Here is a 19,466-nt window from a genome sequence, read left to right on the forward strand (position 1 = left end):
ATCTCACACATCCCCAAAACATCAGCGGTCCACCTCCGTGCTTTACAGTAGGTATGGTGTTTGGTGTTCCTTTCATCATAGGCCTTGTTGACCCCTCTCCAATTGTAGTGTTTATGGTTGTGGCCAAAAAGTTCAATTTTGGTCTCATCACTCCAAATTACCTTGTTCCAGAAGTTTTGAGGCTTGTCTCTGTGCTGTTTTGCATATTGTAGGCGAGATACTTTGTGGCATTTGCGCAGTAATGGCTTTCTTCTGGTGACTCGACCATGCAGCCCATTTATCTTCAAGTGCCTCCTTATTGTGCATCTTGAAGCAGCCACACTGCTAGTCTTCAGAGAGTCCTGTATTTCAGCTGATGTTTGTGGGTTTTTCTTTGCATCCGGAACAATTTTCCTGGCATTGGTCACAGGTGAGGATGTTACCTTTAGTAGCCATTCAAACCCATTTGTGTCAACTTCTGTGCATGTTATCAGGGTCATTTGGATGTTTTGGGTTGTCATTATGTTAAAAAGAGAAAACACAGTAGTTTGACAATAAATGGCTTCACCCAACCACCAACCATGAGTGGAGAAAAAAGTTTTGGTGTTGTCATTCATATTCTCTGAAAAAAGGCCAAGAAAGCAAAAATTCTGCCGGGGTATGTAAACTTTTGAGCATAACTGTACTTTCCTTGCAGATGCATGAGGAATTTTTGGTAAAGTGGTCTCAAAGATGACATTTAGGGATCTTCTGTGAAACTTTTTGTATATTGTGATGTCTATTGTTGGTAGAAACCTGGCATTGTGTGATGGGCTTACAAGAGAGAAGTAACATGGCTAAGGATGTAGCACTATACGTGAGGGTTGTGGAGATCACTTATAAGCGAATCCGTGGGCAAAGTTAAGGGCAGCGTCAAGGGAAGCAACTTGGTGGAAAACTTAAGTGCGGTGCCCCAAAAAGTTTTTCTTTAGAAAGTGTTCCATGAGTCACAAGCCGAACATAGAAGGGGATAAAATCGGATTGGCCTCGCTTTAGCCATACGCTTCACTTTCCATAGACATGGATATTTTGTTTTTAGTCACACACATTGCAATTTTTAGGAGTTAAGAAAACTATTTTATTGACTAATATTGTGGGCTTCAAGTGTCTGGGAATGGCGATTTCCCCCCCCCCCCCCCTTTACCTAAGAGGAGTGTATACAGAGGCTCGTCCGTGTAGTGTGAAGCTGGCCGTACACATTGGATTAATCTTGGCCACGTGTTTGTGTCTAGAGGGTATTCAGCTGAAGGATATCGGACGTGTATGGCCGGCTTTACTATCCTGTCTGATCTAGGTCTGGAGCAGTATAGTAGAGCGGTAATTGAATCCCTCACCCTTTGCTCATTCTGCCCCAGTCTACACAGCAAAGCTGACACAAATGAGTTACCGGACACAGGAATTTTCGTCCCATAAGACAACTGTAGTGGTCAGTCACATCCTCCTCTAATCTTACTTCGGGTCGTATAATGTATTGTTGACCTTATACACTGCGTTAGGAAATTTTTCATTAAGTGCTTTGTATTCAGATTCGCTGTGTCCGATTATTGCATATCATGTGTTGAGACTACAAAGCGTCGCTTTACAACCTTTTGTCTGTTCTGACAATACACGTTATTTCACTACCCAAACTCCCCCAGGTGTCTCTGGTGGTCCCACACCTTCACCACCACCTCCTCCACCGCCACCACCTCCACCCCCTCCTCCAGGTGAGACCTCTACAACATGGAGTTTGGGTGCCTTTCTACATTAATCCATGGTGGTTTCAAGGTGTACCAATGATTGTAGATTCATTTCCTGGTGTTAATGATCCATAGGTGACTCACACGACTTATCATGTCTCTAATCCATGCAATGTCATTTTTGTGTAAAAGCCTCTGAAGTGAATTAGTTTAATTTTTTTGGCTGAATACCATAACCATCCGCGTCTCCATATGTGCGTGATAATCATCGTTTATTTGTGACGTCATTCATTCTGATGACGCGTTCGGTGATGCCTCATTATATTGCATGTCTTTGCTTCATTTTTTTCATAAAACCTTTTATCTATAAAGTATATGGCAATTTAATTCTATGAGCTCAGCCAGCCCTCTTTTTTTTAAATTTGCTTGGACTATTAGAAAGAAGGGTCCTGGCTTAGATATTGAAATGAGCCTTCATCCATCACAGTTTACACACTATTTTGATCAGCTGATGTGTGGGCTCTCCTCTGTAGCTAAGCCAGCCCCCTTCTCTGTCTAGTCTGATGCATATATTGAGAGGTGGGGTGCCTAAACTATTGAAGTAAGCTTTCAGCCATTCCCCGGCCAGCACATCCCTAATGTTTTAGTGGCTCAATTCCTCAGAGTCTTCTAGATTTCTGCTAGTAGTTTTAGAATGAAAGTTTACGTAAAGGGTTTGTCCAGGCTTGGCGTTCAAATCTGCAGGTCTTCTGAGACTGGAAACTTGTGAATCCTCACAGTGCGCAGTGTGCTCGCTGTCGGGATTCTACTGCATCGGGAGCTGGCGGGTGTGTGATTGCAAATATTCGATTGTTGCATACATGTGGTCACATTCAGACTTGACGTGTGCTGCATCGCTCAATACAAGTGAATAAAGCAAGGCCGGACACGTCTAGTCTGAATGTGATCAGTAGTATGTAGAACGTGTGCTTGTGCTCACATGGCTGCCAAGTCTCCCCACCGGCACTGGAGAATCCGGACAGTGTGCACAGGAGTCGCAAGGATGAAGTTGCGCTAAGCCTGAACAACTCCTTTTTAAAAAGGATGAAAATCAATCCTGTTACCTTTTTCTGTGCCGTTCACCAGTGAGGTCATCTCCTGGGCAGGACTTATTGTCATTCTCTGGAAGTAAACCATGAGACATTGATCCAGGAAACTAGTCTGGCATACGTGGCGTCTGTAAGGAATTTTCCCCCCAATATGAAGCTATTGGCATCTACCTCCTGGGGTTTTTGCCTTCCCTTGGATTATCATGTCAGGTTATAGGTTGAACTCGATGGACTTATGTCTACCATTAGCCTTAAAAACCGCTGACGACGTTGCGACCCCCCCCCGTGTGCCTGTCGATGTGCACGGTTGTCCTGTTAGAAGAGAATACATGCTGTCTGTGTAGGTGTGTGAGGTTGTAACGCCGCCGGCCGGCCAGACCGTCCTCTGTATGCCAGACCGTCCTCTGTATGCCAGACCGCAATCGGTCAGTGTGATTCCAGACTTACTGGTCACCCCCTGCATAAATGTGACGCATGCCCTGTATGACCCATGTATGTATGAGTATAGGTTTATAGCACGGTGTCTGAGTCGCATTCCCCCGTGTCTTCAGCGTCTTCCGAGCTCGTCCTACGAGGTTCTCCTTCAGTCACATTTCACTTTAGAGGCTTTGCAAAACGTCTTGTGGACTTTCCTTGCCGTCAGCGTTTCTATTGATCATCATTAATTAATGACTTGCAGTATTACTAGTTTCGCGACGTACAAATAGATCTCGGAGGAAGTCTCATCCGATTCTTCCTGTAGAGCAGCGTCTGACCCGACATAACACCAGTCGGTGTGGGCGTCTGCTCTCCTCTCGTAGTGTTAATCTGTGACATGGCCACGATCTGAACCTGGCAAGAAGGAAAGTGTTCAAGAGGTTTTCATTCATTCGGCGGAGGAATAATTCTGCATGAATCTAAAACTGCTAATTCCAGAAGTCTTAATTTTCCTGGTGATGGATTAGATGCCGTGATCCATTTGTATATTTAGCGACAATATAAAATGCTCTGTAATGAGAATAATTACTGAAGAGCGGTAACCAGAGTCTGTGCTCCTAGTTCTTCTGTTTTTTTTTTTTTTTTTGTTTTTATACATCATATGTAACACAGGACGAACCTGAACCTCTGTACAAACGTCAACCATTAAATGGCCTCCTAAACTTCTAGTCGGGGAACACCATCCCTTCCTGATTTTTACTTTTATACAGCTTTTTTTTATGTATTTATTAGGACGTTCAGCCTCTGGTTCCATCTTGGGTGATCACTCTCAGTGTATTGTTGATGTGCCATCGCATGCTCGAGCATCCTCAAAACATGGTGCCCAGATGCAAAGTCCAATCCAACTTTTACGTGGTGATACATACATGTGCATGCTACAAAGTTGGTGTGACCTCTCGTGACGACATCACTTTAGACGTTCTCTGCGAGCGCCTATCCGCGCAGGACGGCGGATGTTATGATGTCGGGGAGATGGCATCATACAGGGCAGAACGCCATAAACCTGTGTCTTCCTCTACCAAGTGCCGTGGTACGAGCTGACTCCTGCTGCTGTTTTGAGGCTCTGCGTTTGTTTTTTCCCTGCTCCGTCTAATGGAGAACAATAACGTAGCTCTTTTCTGGGGTTCTTCTCGACTCATTCTTTGCAGTTGGTGGTGGCCCGGCTCCTGGCTCTCAGTTTGGCTCAATGGCGAGGCAGATATCTCGGCACAACTCTACTACGTCTACTGCTTCTTCTGGGGGATACAGACGGACGCCCTCTGTCACCTCCCAATTCTCGGGGCAACCTCATATCAATGGCGGGCCTCTGTATTCCCAAAACTCAAGTAAGCATGTGCTTTTTTTTTTTTCTTTATCATTTATTGGTTTTCATCTTCTCCAGTATATATTGGGTTGTCTCTTTGCCTAGTTGTGTTACGTAAATATGAAATGCTAAAAATGATGTTGGCGCGTAAAGTGGTAACGGCACCACTCCTGCCCCTAGGTTGTGCCGGATACTGCAGCTCATCAGATGTGGCTGAGCTACGATGCCATATGTTTCTCCAAGTAGAAGATTGGTGCTCAACTTCTAAACTTACATCCCCTCTAGTAATAAGTCAGAAGAGGTCATCGATGAGGGACCAGGAGCTTGCATGACATCCAATCCTCAAATTTGGCAAAAACTAGTCCTCGTCACAATTGGAGGCATCTGAGTAGTCGGCTACTCTTATTTTCTTACTTCTGTTTTTTGTCAGTCCCCAAAAAGCCTGGGGGGTAGGCAATCCTTCCCTACCCAGCGGTCCACGGAAATCGTACTATGGCCACTTTATTTTTGGGGATTGGTGGTTGTCTGAGCTCACCGACCCTCACCAATAACCTTATTGAGTTGCTGATTGACTTTAGTCCAGCCGTTGACTGATCCCCTCTCGTTGTATCGCTGTGTGCAGTGTATGTCGGCATTTGTGTGTGTGGCGGCATCTGTTTCTGTCTAATCGTCCGAAGGAACCGCTTTCCTAGCGCTAACCCCCAAACCGTTTGTCTCCATTTATAGAGGACTGTAAAGTTACCCAGTGACATTTAGTGGGGGATCTGAAGCCTGGGACCCCAGTAATGCCTACAATAAAGGGCCTGTGGTGCTCAGAGCCCCATAAACCTGAGAAGTCGTGGATTACAATATGTGGCCTCCTGGGCATATTATATTCCTTGCCGTCTTAGGTTTATGGGGCTCTGAGCAGACCCTTTATTAGGGTTTATGGGCTCCATCTTTTTAACTAAAAGGGGTTGTCTAGGATTATATACAAGAAGGGGGTAAAGCTTCCCAGCAGGGATTGTGATAAAGTGACACAACGTACCAGTCTGGGACATGCGTGCCGCAGTCATAGACTGCCACCACCATTCAGCGGTTGTGCACGGCACACCAAGTCTGCAAACAGTGTGGCGGGGCATTTACTAGATGAGTGGAAGTGATTTTTCATATTCCCTTCAAGATCAATTTTTTTAAAAATATTGGACTGTTTGTTTAAAGGGGTTCTCCTGGGGTTGGATATTATTGACCTATTCTTAAAGGGTCGGCCACTTTCTCTCGTTAGTGCTGCTTTCCTTATAAACTGAGCAACGCCTCTATCCATACTAAGTCATATGACGAGACCGGTCCTCCGCATGCTCCAATTGTAAAATTGTGCAAATAGGGAGCTGCTGATGGCCAGGTGTGGTCACATACTCCGTCACCATTATAGTGCACCGCTCGTGACCTAGGTTACCGGCCACCTCTGCAGTTTGAGTTGTTGGTTACCTCTGTGTACTGCAGATCACCTCTTATTGATGCCAACGGGAGCTGAGCTGCAGTACCTGAGAATGGCCACTAATTGGTGAATGGTGCTGTGCAGGTCCCACAGTCGCCAGACATTAATCACTGATTCATTCGGGGGCTGTACTGGTCCTTCAGTCTGATACCGATGACCCAAATTTTGGATAACCCACATTAAATGCCCATAACAAACCTCTGAGAACATGGCAGTGGGAGTTTGGCTAGGAGGATGCCACCTTAATAAAACATAAAGCCCTGCGCCAATCTGGGTCATGTTTTCCATCTTTATTGGGCCCTATAGACTTACAACGGGGTCTGACCATACTACTGAGACGTCCGTGGTGCTGATGGAAAGAATAGCGCTGTCAGATCTAACAGACCTGCAGTAAATTAACATATTGCCAGTTTTCCCTTCTTGGAAATCTCCATATCTTGTTCCCAGCATATATTGTGGGGCTTTCTGGTTGGTCAGGGATATAATTTAAGCTGCCGATCGGTAAAGAAATCTATTTAAGGGACCATAGTACTGAATCCTCATGACCAGGTCTGGGAATTAAACTCTTTTTGTACTGATTGTCTGCAATAAAAAAAAATGTATTTCACCTTTTTTATTTATTCGCTTGCTGCTAATATTCGTGGCGCTCCCATTACTGTGCGACCGCGCGGAACAAGGTCCTTAGCCTCATTGTATACAATGGTGACCTCTACTGGTCACAAGAGGGCACTGCACTATTTCACAGGACCCAATTTAGGAAACTGCTACCAGTAATGAAAGCGTACCACTTTTGTTTTTGTTTTTATAATGTTATCCTTCCAATAAAGACTGAAGTGAACTAGTAAAAAATATATATATATATTTTGTTTTTGCATAAATGCCATTTTTTGGAGGCTATTTTGTGTTGACCACAAATTTTTATGACTTCAGCTTTTATTGAAAATGTCTCCCTAATTCACTTTGTCCTAATTGTCACCAATGACACGTAAACCTGCACTTTTTTACAATTTGCACCAGTGTTTTTCGTTTTTGTTTCCCTTTCTGTAATTTGTAGATATGTTTCCGCTTTTGGTCCTCGTTACTGACTGCCGCTTGTTTGTCTTTTTTCTTTCCTTACTTTGTTTTTTTTCTTTTTTTTTCTCCACTGTGATGTCGCTGCTTCCAGTTTCTATCGCTTCTCCCCCTCCCCCAATGCCTCAATTGACTCCACAGATACCTCTCACAGGCTTCGTGGCCAGGGTGCAAGAAAACAGTAAGTCCTTCCACGCGCTGCTCAGGAGCACCAAGCCTCACTCTCTGCATGGCTACACACTTGGCTGCCGGTAGCGTCTGCCGCTTTGGTGGTCCTGCTAGGTGCTTCTTTCACACAGGGGCTGTAAATCTGCATGGTACTTGGCTCTATTAAGCCATCTTAAAGTGAGTTTACTCTCCAAAATGTAAAAATGGCCGTAAATCAAATGCTAAACTAGTCGCCAAAGATTAGTGATTGGCATTGCTTAGCGTTCTGAGATGTTGATGTTCTTGTTTACAGTGGCCATTTAGGCAAAAAAAATAACAGGAAGTGCAACTGTATTGGTTGTTGCCCTTTAAAGGGAAACTGTCAGTAGGATCAACCCTCCAAAGCCGACTATATGATCATGCAGGTCATGGAAAGATGAATTAAATGATACCTTGATGTCTGTGATCACATGTCTCATTCCAGAGAAATCCACATTTTTTTTCTTCACATATGAGCTGTTAAGATCTATGGGCCGGAAATAGATCTCCCTGAGAATCTGCCTCCAGAACATATAATAAATGAAAACCGGCTGTTACCACTCGTGGGACATGTAATGACTGACAGTCTGCTCTCTTGGCCTATATATCTCACTTGTAACTCCTCCCCTTTATGAAAGAGAACTATGTCCGGCCCATAGATCTTAACAGCTCATTTACATATTAAGAAAATATGGATTTCTCTGGAATAAGACATTGGAATCGCAGATATGAAGATATCATATTATTCAACTCCCTGTGACCTGCATGCTCATATAGACTGCTTAGGAGGGTTCATCCTACTGACAGCTCGCTTTTAACTTGTTTTTCACCAGATTATCCCTTTATCACCAATCCACAGGTGATAACTAGTGATGAGTGAATGTGCTGGGATAAGGTGTTATCTGAGCATGCTCGGGTGCTAACCGAGTGTCTTCGGTGTGCTAATATGTTCGAGTCCTCTCGACTGTCCGACAGCCACCACACATGCAGGGATTACCTGTTTTTTAGACACTCATGTATTGTGGCTGCCGAACAGCCGAGGGGACTCGGTATTATTCAAGCGCGCCGAAGATGCTCGGTTAGCACCCGAGCATGCTCACTCATCACTAGTGATAACTTATGGATCGACAGGTCCAATCAAATCAATGTAGTGGCAGTGCACTTGCTCCACCGCTGCTCCATTCATGTCATAGTGCTGCTGAACGCGGTGCTTTTCTTTTTCCGGCAGCCTCATAGAGAATGAATGGTGCGGCATTTGGGTGTCTGAACCTCCTGCATCAATTTGTAGTGGGGATAAAAAAAAAAGTCCCATTCTGGGACCCCCACGATCTGTAAGTTATCACTTCACCTACATACCAGACAACCCTATTAATTCCCTTCTGTCCCGTTCCTATTAGTATGGTGGCTGCACTAATTCTTGTCACTTATATTCCATTTATTTACAGAGACCTCGATCTTCTTTTGTGTCGGCTGTCTTACCACTCATTTCTGATTTACTAATTCATGGCCAACTTTACATTTTGACTAGAAATTCACATTAACTTTTTTTATATTATAGATTTTTTTTTTTTTTTTTTGTAACTTTAGCTGAATCTCTACCCCTTGACATTAGTGTGACGACATGGGAACCATGCAGTTGTTTACTTCGTAGTACACCGTAGCGATGGTGCTAGCGCAGGAGCTTTATCTGCGACATTCCTTTTTGGGTGCCTTGGAAGCCGTGCTCGGTTCTGAACAAGGCATGACTGAGTAAGGGGGCATCCCATCGCCGCCCTTACAACACGATCACAGGGTACTTGTGTATACCCCAGAATGTTCTCTCCAATTCTACTTTAATGGGGGGAAAAAAAAGTTGCGTTTTGAAATATATCTGTCTTTAAGGGACTAAAGAGTGTTTCTAAGGGCGTCTGTCAGCGCAAAATGACTGTTCAAACCAAGCACAGGAGCTCAGTGAACCCTTGGTGTGACCGAACAGTTCAATGCAGAGGTGGGCGATGAACCGTTCGTTTGTGGCAAGGATGCACATAGCACCTGTGCTTGGTTTGAATAGTTATTTTCTGCTATGTGCATCCTTGCCACAAACGAACGGTTCATCGCCCTCCTCTGCACCTTTAACAGGAGGCATAGTTGAATGGAAAATAGGTGGGAAGGGTGCGTCACACCAAGGGTTCACTGAGCTCCTGTGCTTGGTTTGAACAGTCATTTTGTGCTGAACGACACCCTTTGATCAATTCATTATGCTACAAGATTCAAACAAATCACATAAATACCCTTTTGATAGAAAATAAGCTCCTCTCCCCTCAATTTAGACTATACTTCAGCTACAAATGGCCTTTTTTCCAAATTTCGAACGCGGGGACCACAGACCATAAGTCCAGGCAGGAGATTGACTGTCAGTGACCCCCATGCTGAGATTTCCTGCTCTGAGAGAGGAAGGGGACGCTGCTTCACACGCTGTTTGGACGCAGAACGTTCACTTTAGTCCGACGCCATAAAAAGTAAAACCTGATTTCCAATAAATGCCATCCACAATTCCACTACCACTAAACTGATCCGCTGCCAGAATTTACTGTGTCCTCATACTTGGTGTGAGTGTGCGATCACGTCTTGTGGGTTATATGTCATTGATGATGTCTAAAGTTATTCATTTTTTTGCGTCGGCCACATACAAGGTTGTAATGAAAGTGGTGAGTGGGAGATTAGGTGCTTAGACTTTTTGATGGTCCTTGTCCTAAGCTGGCCATCCATTTGATTAATGGTAGCCAAACCCATCGATTTTGGCAAGACTGGCGATCATCTGTTGGGGAAAAGCGTTAGAACGCCCTATACACATCATGTGGGGGGGGGGGGGGGGGGGTGAGAATAAGTATCGGGAATGTTACGATAAAGGGTCTCATCTGGTTAACACCGACCTGTGCCCCACTCGGAACATCTCCACGGAGGAGTGACTGTCCATGGAGGGATCAGGGAGACGCTTACTATCTGCGGCTGATGCATGATCTCTCTAACGCATGCTCGCCTCTATACGTTAATACACGGGACTTAATTCTTTCACATCCCAGTTGGCAAATATTATTTTTTTTAAATAAAAACCGTAGTAAAAGGGTTAAACTTTAGTTCGTTGGCAAACGCTTTAAACTTTTCTAATTTCTTCTCAAGTTGCCGACAGTCCTACACCTCCACCTCCGCCCCCGCCCGACGAGATTCCAATGTTCGATGACTCTCCTCCTCCCCCGCCACCACCCCCTGTAGACTACGAGGAAGAAGAAGCCGCTGTGGTCCAATACAACGACCCTTATGCAGATGGCGATCCAATATGGGCTCCCAAGACGTATCTTGAGAAAGGTGAGTGGTCCGGTGGTGGTTTTTTTGATTTTTTTTTTTGGGGTGTCCAGTGGTTAGACGCCATGTGTCTCCAGTCAGTTGCTAGGGAGTAATGACGGTGCGTCGTCTTTCCATTCTAAAGGTGGTGGTTTTTGTTCTGATCGAGGAGCGATAGACTGATTTTTACCATTTGTTTGTGGTTCTGCCGCGGTAGATTGTTTTCCTGTTGTATCTGCTGACAGGTGATATGGAGAATTGCTTGCACCTAGTGATGAGCGAGCGTGCTCGGAGAAGGTGTTATCAGAGCATGCTTGTGTGCCAATAGTGTCTTCGGCGTGCTCTCGAATACTATGCGAGTCCCCGCAGCTGCATGTCTCCCTGTTGTTCAACAGCCGCAACACATGCGGGGATTTTGTGTTTGTTGAGCAATCCCTGCATGAGATGCAGCTGTTGAACATTGGTGGGACATGCAGCCACGGGGGCTCGTACATAGAGTATCTTCTGCATGCTCTCATTACTTGCAACCATTTAAATGAATGAATCGGGCAAGTCGCAGAGGACCAGGGAAAAGCTGCTTCCTTACTGGGTAAAATCCACCGTTGCCCTTGTTTCCGCCTGATGTTTGCTGTTGGGTGTTAGAGGGTTGTCCTCTACTGGGCATGCCCTGCTTAATTCATGACACCAATTACAATATAAACAAGTGATACTCCCGTCCCACAGTGGTGCTAATTCTGCGATGTCGGCACCGCTGTTCCCAGGGGTTCACGTGACAACAATCAGAGGGTGAAGTGCCAAACAACAATGGCACTTCACCCTCTGGGAATAGTGGCACTGACATAGCAGGAAAAGGCACCAGTGTGGGGAGGCGGAGAATCATTGTTTTTATTGGAGTTCTGAATTGATTAGTCAGGGGCTGTTCAGTAGTGGACAACCAAGTCTCATTTACATGGGCTGATAAATGCCTTAAAGGGAATCTGTCACCCCATTTTTCAACTAGGAGCTGCCGGCACTGACATCAGGGGCTTATCTACAGCATTCTGTAATGCTGTAGATAAGCCCCGAAGTAACCTGAAAGACAAGAAAAAGGAGTTAGATTATACTCACCGGGGGCGGTCCGGACTTGGTCCGATGGGTATTGCGGCCCGGCGCCTCCCATCTTCTAACAGTTGTCCTCTTCTTTGTTGCCTGTCATGGCACCGGCGCAGGCGCACTGCTCTGCTCTGTTGAGGGCAGAGCAGAATACTGCAGTGCGCAGGTGCCGGACTTCTCCTGGCGCCTGCGCACAGCAGGACTCTGCTCTGCCCTCAACAGGGCAGAGCAGTGCGCCTGCGCCGGAGCCACGACAGGCAGCAAAGAAGAGGACGTCACCGTTACAAGATGGGAGGTGCCAGATGGGACGGCGACACCCATCGGACTGGACCGAACGCCGGGGTGAGTATAATCTGGTTTTTTTTTTTTTTTTTTTTTCTTCTTTCAGGTTACATCGGGGGCTTCTCTACAGCATTACAGAATGCTGTAGATAAGCCCCTGATGTCGGCGCTGGCAGCTCTTAGTTGAAAAATGGGTGACAGATTCCCTTTAATGAACATTGACACGACCAAGAGTCCCCCGCCCCATTGTTGGCACATGATCAGCGGCTGACTGTGAGGGTCCCTCGCCATCGTTGGCACATGGTTGTCAGCCAACTGAGGGTCCCTTAATCGTAGGCACATGATCGAGGGCCGACCGAGGGTCCCTCACCATCGTTGTCACGCGATCGGCGGCCGACTGAGTGTGATCCAGCTTTATATTTACTGGACATCAATAACCTTTTGCATATTAATCAGTGAAACCTGCCAACTTTGGATGTGTCGACCAAAATTTAATGCCGGCGCCCTCCTTGTTACAGTACAGGGACCTGGCTGCTTTCTCATTGTTTCCTCACCATTCTGCTGTTTTTTTTTTTTTTTTTTTTTTTTTTTTTTCCTAGTCGTTGCCATTTATGACTACTCGAAGGACAAAGAAGACGAGCTGTCTTTTATGGAGGGATCGATAATTTACGTCATCAAGAAGAACGACGATGGCTGGTATGAAGGGGTCTCCAACGGAGTAACAGGCCTCTTTCCTGGAAATTACGTCGAAACAATCATGCACTATGCGGATTAATGTTTTGCGTTTCCCTTTTTTTTTTTTTTTTTTTTTTTTTTTATATATATATATATTTTTTTTTTTTTCAAAATTCAGTATCAAGTCTAATCTGATTTTACCGCAAAGTCTAAAAACAAAAAAAGTCTTCATATTTCTGAAACTCTGGTGGTTTTTTTTTTTCTGTTAATTATTATTTAACCCATTTATTGCCAGAGATCTGCTCTTACACCAGAAGGGTTTAGCTCTAATGCAACTATGCTCTAGGCAAATAAATACCCAAATTTCTCAAGACCAATTGGATGATGGACCTAACTGACCTGGCATCACGGTTATTTTTTTATTTTTTTTTTCCAGATCAGTTCTTCATTGGGAAGTAGGGAATAGTGTAATAACAATTGATAAATCATCATCTTGTGCCACTGACGCGCGTTTCTCTCTTTAACATACGTTTTCCACGCAGCATGAAAACTAACACTACGTTAGGTTACCATTTAACATCTGGACTCTGATGTCGATGCTACTGCTGGTTGTACTGCCTTCTAGATAACCGCTCATTCTTAATATTAAAAAAAAAAAAGTTTTTAAAGCATGCCTAAAAAAAAAATCAAACTTTATGTATTGAAATATTTTTTTAAAATCCGCAATGCTTCCAAAATTCTTCTAAGTACGCACCGGTTAAAAAAAAAAAAAAAAAAATTGTCAATTGTGTAATGATACTGGTTGTAATCTGTATTTTGTAATTTGTACCGCTTTTACTCCGCGCCGGTCATTTCCAATCTGCCATTCTTCAACACCGAGCCCCGCCGACGCCGTTTTAACACGTGCGGGCGTTTCCCGCTTGCACATTTTCCATATTACGGAGCCACATCATGGACGATAAGTGTTACCTAAAGGCACAATTCCTCTGGAATGTATCACACGAAGAGGATATTCTGGATTTGATTTTTTTTAATATTTGGAAATATGTTTTTATTCTGTCTTCAATAAACTGTATGTATACAGCTCGGCGACGCCGCTGCCATCACTGCATGTCTTAAACACGATTGGATGTTACTTTGGTCATACGTTTAAGCGTTCTGGACCTTTTTTTAATATGAGCTCGTTTTGTACTTTTGGATTAACTGCTGTCGTGACTGGGCGGCACGGCCCATATGCGTGCACAGAAGACCACTCAGTTCCTGGCACAATGTGTGGCCCAATGATCCAGGCCTGCCATGGTGTAATCGTACATTATTTTTAATTTTTTTTTACTCTGCAATGTTATTGATTTTCACAGACTTTTTTTTTTTTTTAAATTAACTTGGCGTACCTACCGCATTTAGGCTGCGTTCATACCTGCAGTGGCGCCACATTCTGATACAAATGGCAGTCAGGATAGAGTGGCACTATGCACCAATACCCCCTCCCCTCTTTTTGGAAAGACTGACCTAGTGAATTGGGGGGTCTGATTTCATGTGACATATTCCCAATTCACCGTGTATCACATGCACGTGGGTGTGAACGTAGCCTTACTTGGTAGGGTTCAAACCAGAGATTCCATTCCTACAATTTTCACGTGGGTGGATTGTAAATGTGCGGCATGATTGAGATCACAGGATATTAGAAAATGTACATAATCTGCATTTAGACTTTTTTTTTCCTCTAATTTTTCCCTGATTCCGTTTTGCATGAGATAAGTAGGAAGGATCCCATGTCTCTGAAATCCTATTACTTATAGTATAATGGCCTCCAATCTGGTTCTGCTGGCATATCCTCAAATTCCGTGCACCAATATGGTGTCCCCACACCTTGTAACTCAAGGAGATGAAGAGCGAGTATGTCCTGTTACTGATGGTTGTGCTAATGTCAAAGACTTGATACAGAAGAGAAGCCATCAGGCTGGATAGTATATGGAATATATGACGCCGACTGGTAATGTGCCAACGTAACTGATCGGGGGGGGCGGGCTATAATCCCAATATTTTGCCAGGTAGCACTGTAATCATTGCAAAGGAAAAGATCGTGATACCGAATGTGTCTAGTGCTTAGAGTAACATTTACTACACAGAATCTGTATACGAGGCCCAGTCCTCCAGACGGCACACTGATTTGAATGGGTAACGGGTAATACTTCTTAATTTGTCCTGTGGAGGCACTGTAGGGAAACCGAACGTTTGCTGCCAAATTGATAGACTGTGATCAACTTCTTTTCAGGGATCCATTCCAGTAAAAACAAAAATAAAGTTGAACTATCCAATCTAAGCAAAGTGATTAAAGAGAACCCATCATCAGGATTTTGCTAAGTAAACGACAGGCATTGTCAAGTTGGCGCTGTGAGGGATCGCTCCCACTTGCGAATAAATCAGACAAATGCAATCGGATTGCGTTTGTTCCAATTTAATCCTATGCTTCTGTTTTTTTTTTTTTTTGTTTTTTTTCTTGCTCCTATCGGATAGGAAAAAAGATCACAGCATGCTGCGATTGCATGCCAAATTCGGATCGCACGCAAACATCGCACTGTACTCTAGCACCCAAGTGCAGTGCTATTCCTGCCGACGCCGGCAGCAGAGGAGATGGGGAGATTAATTTGGGTGAGAGCTTATTTTTTGGGTGTCAGTGACGGTTTTATTGATACGTTTTGATCGCCCATCTTTGCGGCGACCAAAAAAAAAGGTAATTCTGGATTTTTCTCTTTCTGTCGTTAACGCTGTTTACCGATTTGGATTAATTTTATATGTTGATTGGGTGGTTCTGAACCCGGCAATACCAAATGTGTAATATTATTTTTTAATTGTTTTATTTTGAATGGGTCAAAAAGGGGGGTGATTTAAAGTTTGTTTTTTTTTTTTTTTTTTTTCCTTTTTTAATACGGTTTACTGGCTTCAATAGCCTCCATGGGAGACTAGAAGCTGTGATCAGCCCTGCTCTGTTTAGCTAAAATGCTCATCTTCTATGAGTGCTGTCCATAGGGTGGCGCTCATAGCTATCCAGCAATGACAACCATAGGGGTCTCATGCCAACCCATCAGTGACACGCGGTCATGTGACACGGGAACAGATGGCTGAAGCTAATGACGTGATGTTTAAATGCCGCTGTTAGCTTGACAGTGGCATTTAACATGTTAACAGCCACGGGTGGATCGTGATTCCACCTGTGGCTGTTAGCATATGTTAGCTGATGTGCTGGAAAAGTTGTGGGCTCCGCACCAGGAGCGGCGACCTATGTCACAGGCTGTAAAGGGGTTAAATGACCACAAGATGGATTTCTTCAACCCATGTATCATTTTAATCAGTGCAACAGTAACGACCTAAGGCTATGTGCACACGTTGCGGATTCTGCTGCGTTTCTGCAGCGGTTTTGGCCCTGGGGAAAAGCAGCAGTTCCGCTGACATGGTACAGTACCATGTAACCCTATGGCTTTTCAAAACCGCTGTGCTCACGCTGCGGTTTTTTCCGCGGTTTACAAACCGCAGCATGTCAATTGTTTGGGCGGTTTCTGCAGCGGTTTCACACCTTTAACATAGTAGAGGTGTGAAACCGCAGGGCTAAACTGCAGGCCCCTTTACCTGTGGTTTTACCTGCGGATCAGCGCGGAAAAACCCGCAGGTGAATCTGCAACGTGTGCACATAGCCTAACACTGTGTAGGTTACTGAGCACCATCCTGATGAAGGGTTCACTTTAAAAATAAAAGGAGACTAACAGCGTTCTCTTAAGAGTGTCTGCTTTTGTTACAGCCAGTTATTAAACAACTTGCTATAGATGGTTAGTTTGCAATATGCTCCATCAGCTCTGCACAAGAGTCTGTCAGCACCAAATGACTGTTCAAACCAAGCACAGGCACTTGGTGCACCTAGGTTGGGCACTGATCTGCTCAGTCACTCCTAACTTATTTTTGCATCCGCTTCCTATCCCTTGATTGACAGCTGACTCTACAGGAAGATGCAGACAAATGAAAACCTAGTAGGTGGGAATGAGTGCCTGTGCTTGGTTTGAACAGTCGGTTTTGCTAACACTCTATTTAAAGGCAGAGCGCAAAGAAATGTTTTAGCATTGTGAAATAATTCCTTGTATTTTGGGGGGATTTTGGTGCGGTCAAAAGGCATTTAAGCCATCGGCCTAGGGTCTTCAGATTGGAAGTGGCAAAAATAAAACAAAATTTGTACTGAATCCTAATGGTTAACCAGTTCCTGTTGCGGGAGCATCACTTTGGCAGAATGTTAGGTAGGTGTTTTTTTTTGGCAATGCCTGCACCACTTCCTCTCCTGAGAACATTGGCCTGTAATGACCGGAGCTGAAGCTAGGAACGCTGCGGGGTGGAATTGCACAACAGGCAGCAGAGTGCCAAAGGTTGGTGGAGCATAGGGCTGACAACTGCGAGGTGGGAAGTGTTTTTTTTTTTTTTAGATTAGTGCCCTTTTTACACATTGTAAACCTGGTCGGGATCCATAACCCTATCTTTACCCTCTCGATAGTACGGAAGGAAAGGGAGCCGCGCTGCACCCAAGTGTTACACTGTACATGTAGTATCCCACTACCCTGTTATACCCTGGAAGTATTTAATGACTGCATAGGGGAAGTGATTTTGTAAATTTTCGGAATCATGTTTAACAGAACTGCCAATTTTCCATTTTATTTTTTTTTTTTTTTAACCTCATCACTTTAACAAGAAACCATTGTGTTGGGTTTTCAGTGAATGCAGATACTCCCATTACAGAGAGATGACAGTTGGTGCTTATAAAGTTCTATGGCAAAGTTTCAGAATAGTCTAGCTCCTCCTTCCCCCTCCATAGAATTTTAAAAGCACCAACTGCCATCTCAGTAATATGAAAATCAGTCTTCACTGAATACAAATTTTACTCTTGCCTCAAGAAAGATTTCTCTGATGAAGTTTATCACAAAGTTTCTCATTTTAATGGGTACTATTGATTTATGAAATAAAAATTTAAACCGATGGTTACTCTATAAAAGTGGCTTTTAAAGGACGAGCTGAAGCTGCACTGGAAGGGTATTATTCAACAGGCAAACGCCAAAACGCTTGTGTAGAGCTACTAGTTTTCTGAATACTGAGCTCTGTATAATCCTGCACACACACCACTGATTGGCAAATTCTTGTTTGCTGTGCATAGGCAGAAAACTGCAAATCTGTGATGAGGCTGGGATTATACAGAGCTCATAAAAATGGAGGACTACCTGACAGCAGGTTTACTGGGCCTCAACTGATGATCTACTGATAACTTATATAATAACTATACTAATCAGCCCAGTGACACGTCGCTGAAATCATGGTCTGTCTGCTCTCAGATTAGGCGGCAAACATCGGATAACAGATTCCCTTGTAGGTCAATACAAATTTTTGCCTGAATGGTAGTTGTGCTTACAGTTTAAAGGGTTTCACCAGGAAAACCATTAATTACATAACTGGGCCAAGAACTTTAATGTCTCTTTGCCCTAATTTAGACAACAGACCCTTCCCCCCCCCCCCCCCCTCCCTGTATATTTTCTTATAATGGATGCTGGGAAAAATCTCTTGACTGGCACGCACGCTAGCTATGTCCATATTTTTTTAACGTGGCAGAGGCCAAGAGTGTGTCTACTACACGATATTAAACCACTTTATGGAATAGTGTGGTAGACTGTGGTATGTCATACACTGGTATCCGGTAAAGAGTCGCAGGTTCAGCAGCTGCAGCCCGTATCTGCTGGCTCAGAGCCCTGTGAACCTTCTTTTACCTGCTATATTCCCTTTTGATCATTATGCCCAGCGTGTCGCACATATATCATCACGCTGGGCCTACTTAGCAGGGATGCTGACAAGTAGGGAGAGGTTTTCAGAGCGCTGTCCTAGGAGTTGCAGCCCGTATCTGCTGGATCACAGCCCTGTGAACTTTCTCTTGCTTGCCATGACCCTATTTGATCAGCAGGGATGCCGACAGGTAGGAAGAGGTTTTCAGAGCGCTGTCCTAGAAGTTGCAGCCCGTATCTGCTGGATCACAGCCCTGTGAACCTTCTCTTGCTTGCCATCACCCTATTTGGACGGATAGGAAGAGGTTTTCAGAGAGCTGTCCTAGAAGTTGCAGCCCGTATCTGCTTGTATCACAGCCCTGCGAACTTTCGCTTGCTTGCCATCACCCTATTTGATCATCACGCCCTGCATGTCACATTTATCAGCAGGAATACCGACGGGCAGGAAGGTTTTCAGAGCACTGTCCTGGAGATCGCAGAGTAGCAGTGTGGCCACTAGATGTCTTATCTCTAGTATCCATTTAAAAAAAATATGTACCGTATATTACCTGTTTGGATTATGGATGCCATTGCATTACATCTGAAGTTTCCAGATCTTCAGCATACACCAAACTGAGACCTCAGATGTAATGTGAACATAGCCTTACCTGTGGCTACCCTCCTCTGTTAGGACAATATAGCCCATCATAGCGTCGGGAACACAGAATTTTCCCTAATTTAAAGCCCAACTCCAAAACCTGTCTGAGAAGCTAAGATATTAGGTTCTCGCACTGTAAAACTGATTTAGCAGTCACTGTCTTAAAGGCGTCATTAGTGAATATTTTATGATCGACAATTGTATTTTTTTTATTTTTTTTTTTAAAAAGAGGCAACTAAAAACAAAAACACAAAACATTAGTTTTGTACACTGTTCTGCTCTGAAATTTTTTTTACTAAATCTGAAATTTTGTAATATGGTCACAAGCAAAATGTCCATGTAAGAGGAGTAACCACT

General features: G+C 44.1%; 1 protein-coding gene across 9 annotated transcripts in view; it reads left to right on the plus strand.

Annotated features, from left to right (window-relative positions):
* The window catches only part of ABI1 (abl interactor 1), a 67,461-nt gene extending 48,133 nt beyond the window's left edge, over positions 1-19,328 (plus strand). For 2 of the 9 annotated variants that reach the window (XM_073581754.1, XM_073581755.1), the window contains 5 exons: positions 1,656-1,724; positions 4,411-4,587; positions 7,208-7,294; positions 10,459-10,644; positions 12,593-19,328. In XM_073581754.1, coding sequence (XP_073437855.1) covers positions 1,656-1,724; positions 4,411-4,587; positions 7,208-7,294; positions 10,459-10,644; positions 12,593-12,768 — 695 coding nt within the window. In that variant the 3' untranslated portion in view covers positions 12,769-19,328. The remainder of the gene's footprint in view (positions 1-1,655; positions 1,725-4,410; positions 4,588-7,207; positions 7,295-10,458; positions 10,645-12,592) is intronic. The other 7 variants (XM_073581756.1, XM_073581757.1, XM_073581760.1 and 4 more) reach the window with 4 other exon arrangements.
* The last annotated feature ends 138 nt before the right edge of the window (positions 19,329-19,466 follow it).

This window comes from Dendrobates tinctorius, unplaced genomic scaffold (assembly GCF_039654945.1).
Source record: "Dendrobates tinctorius isolate UK_male_01 unplaced genomic scaffold, ASM3965494v1 ptg000070l, whole genome shotgun sequence".
Taxonomy (NCBI): Eukaryota; Metazoa; Chordata; class Amphibia; order Anura; family Dendrobatidae; genus Dendrobates; species Dendrobates tinctorius.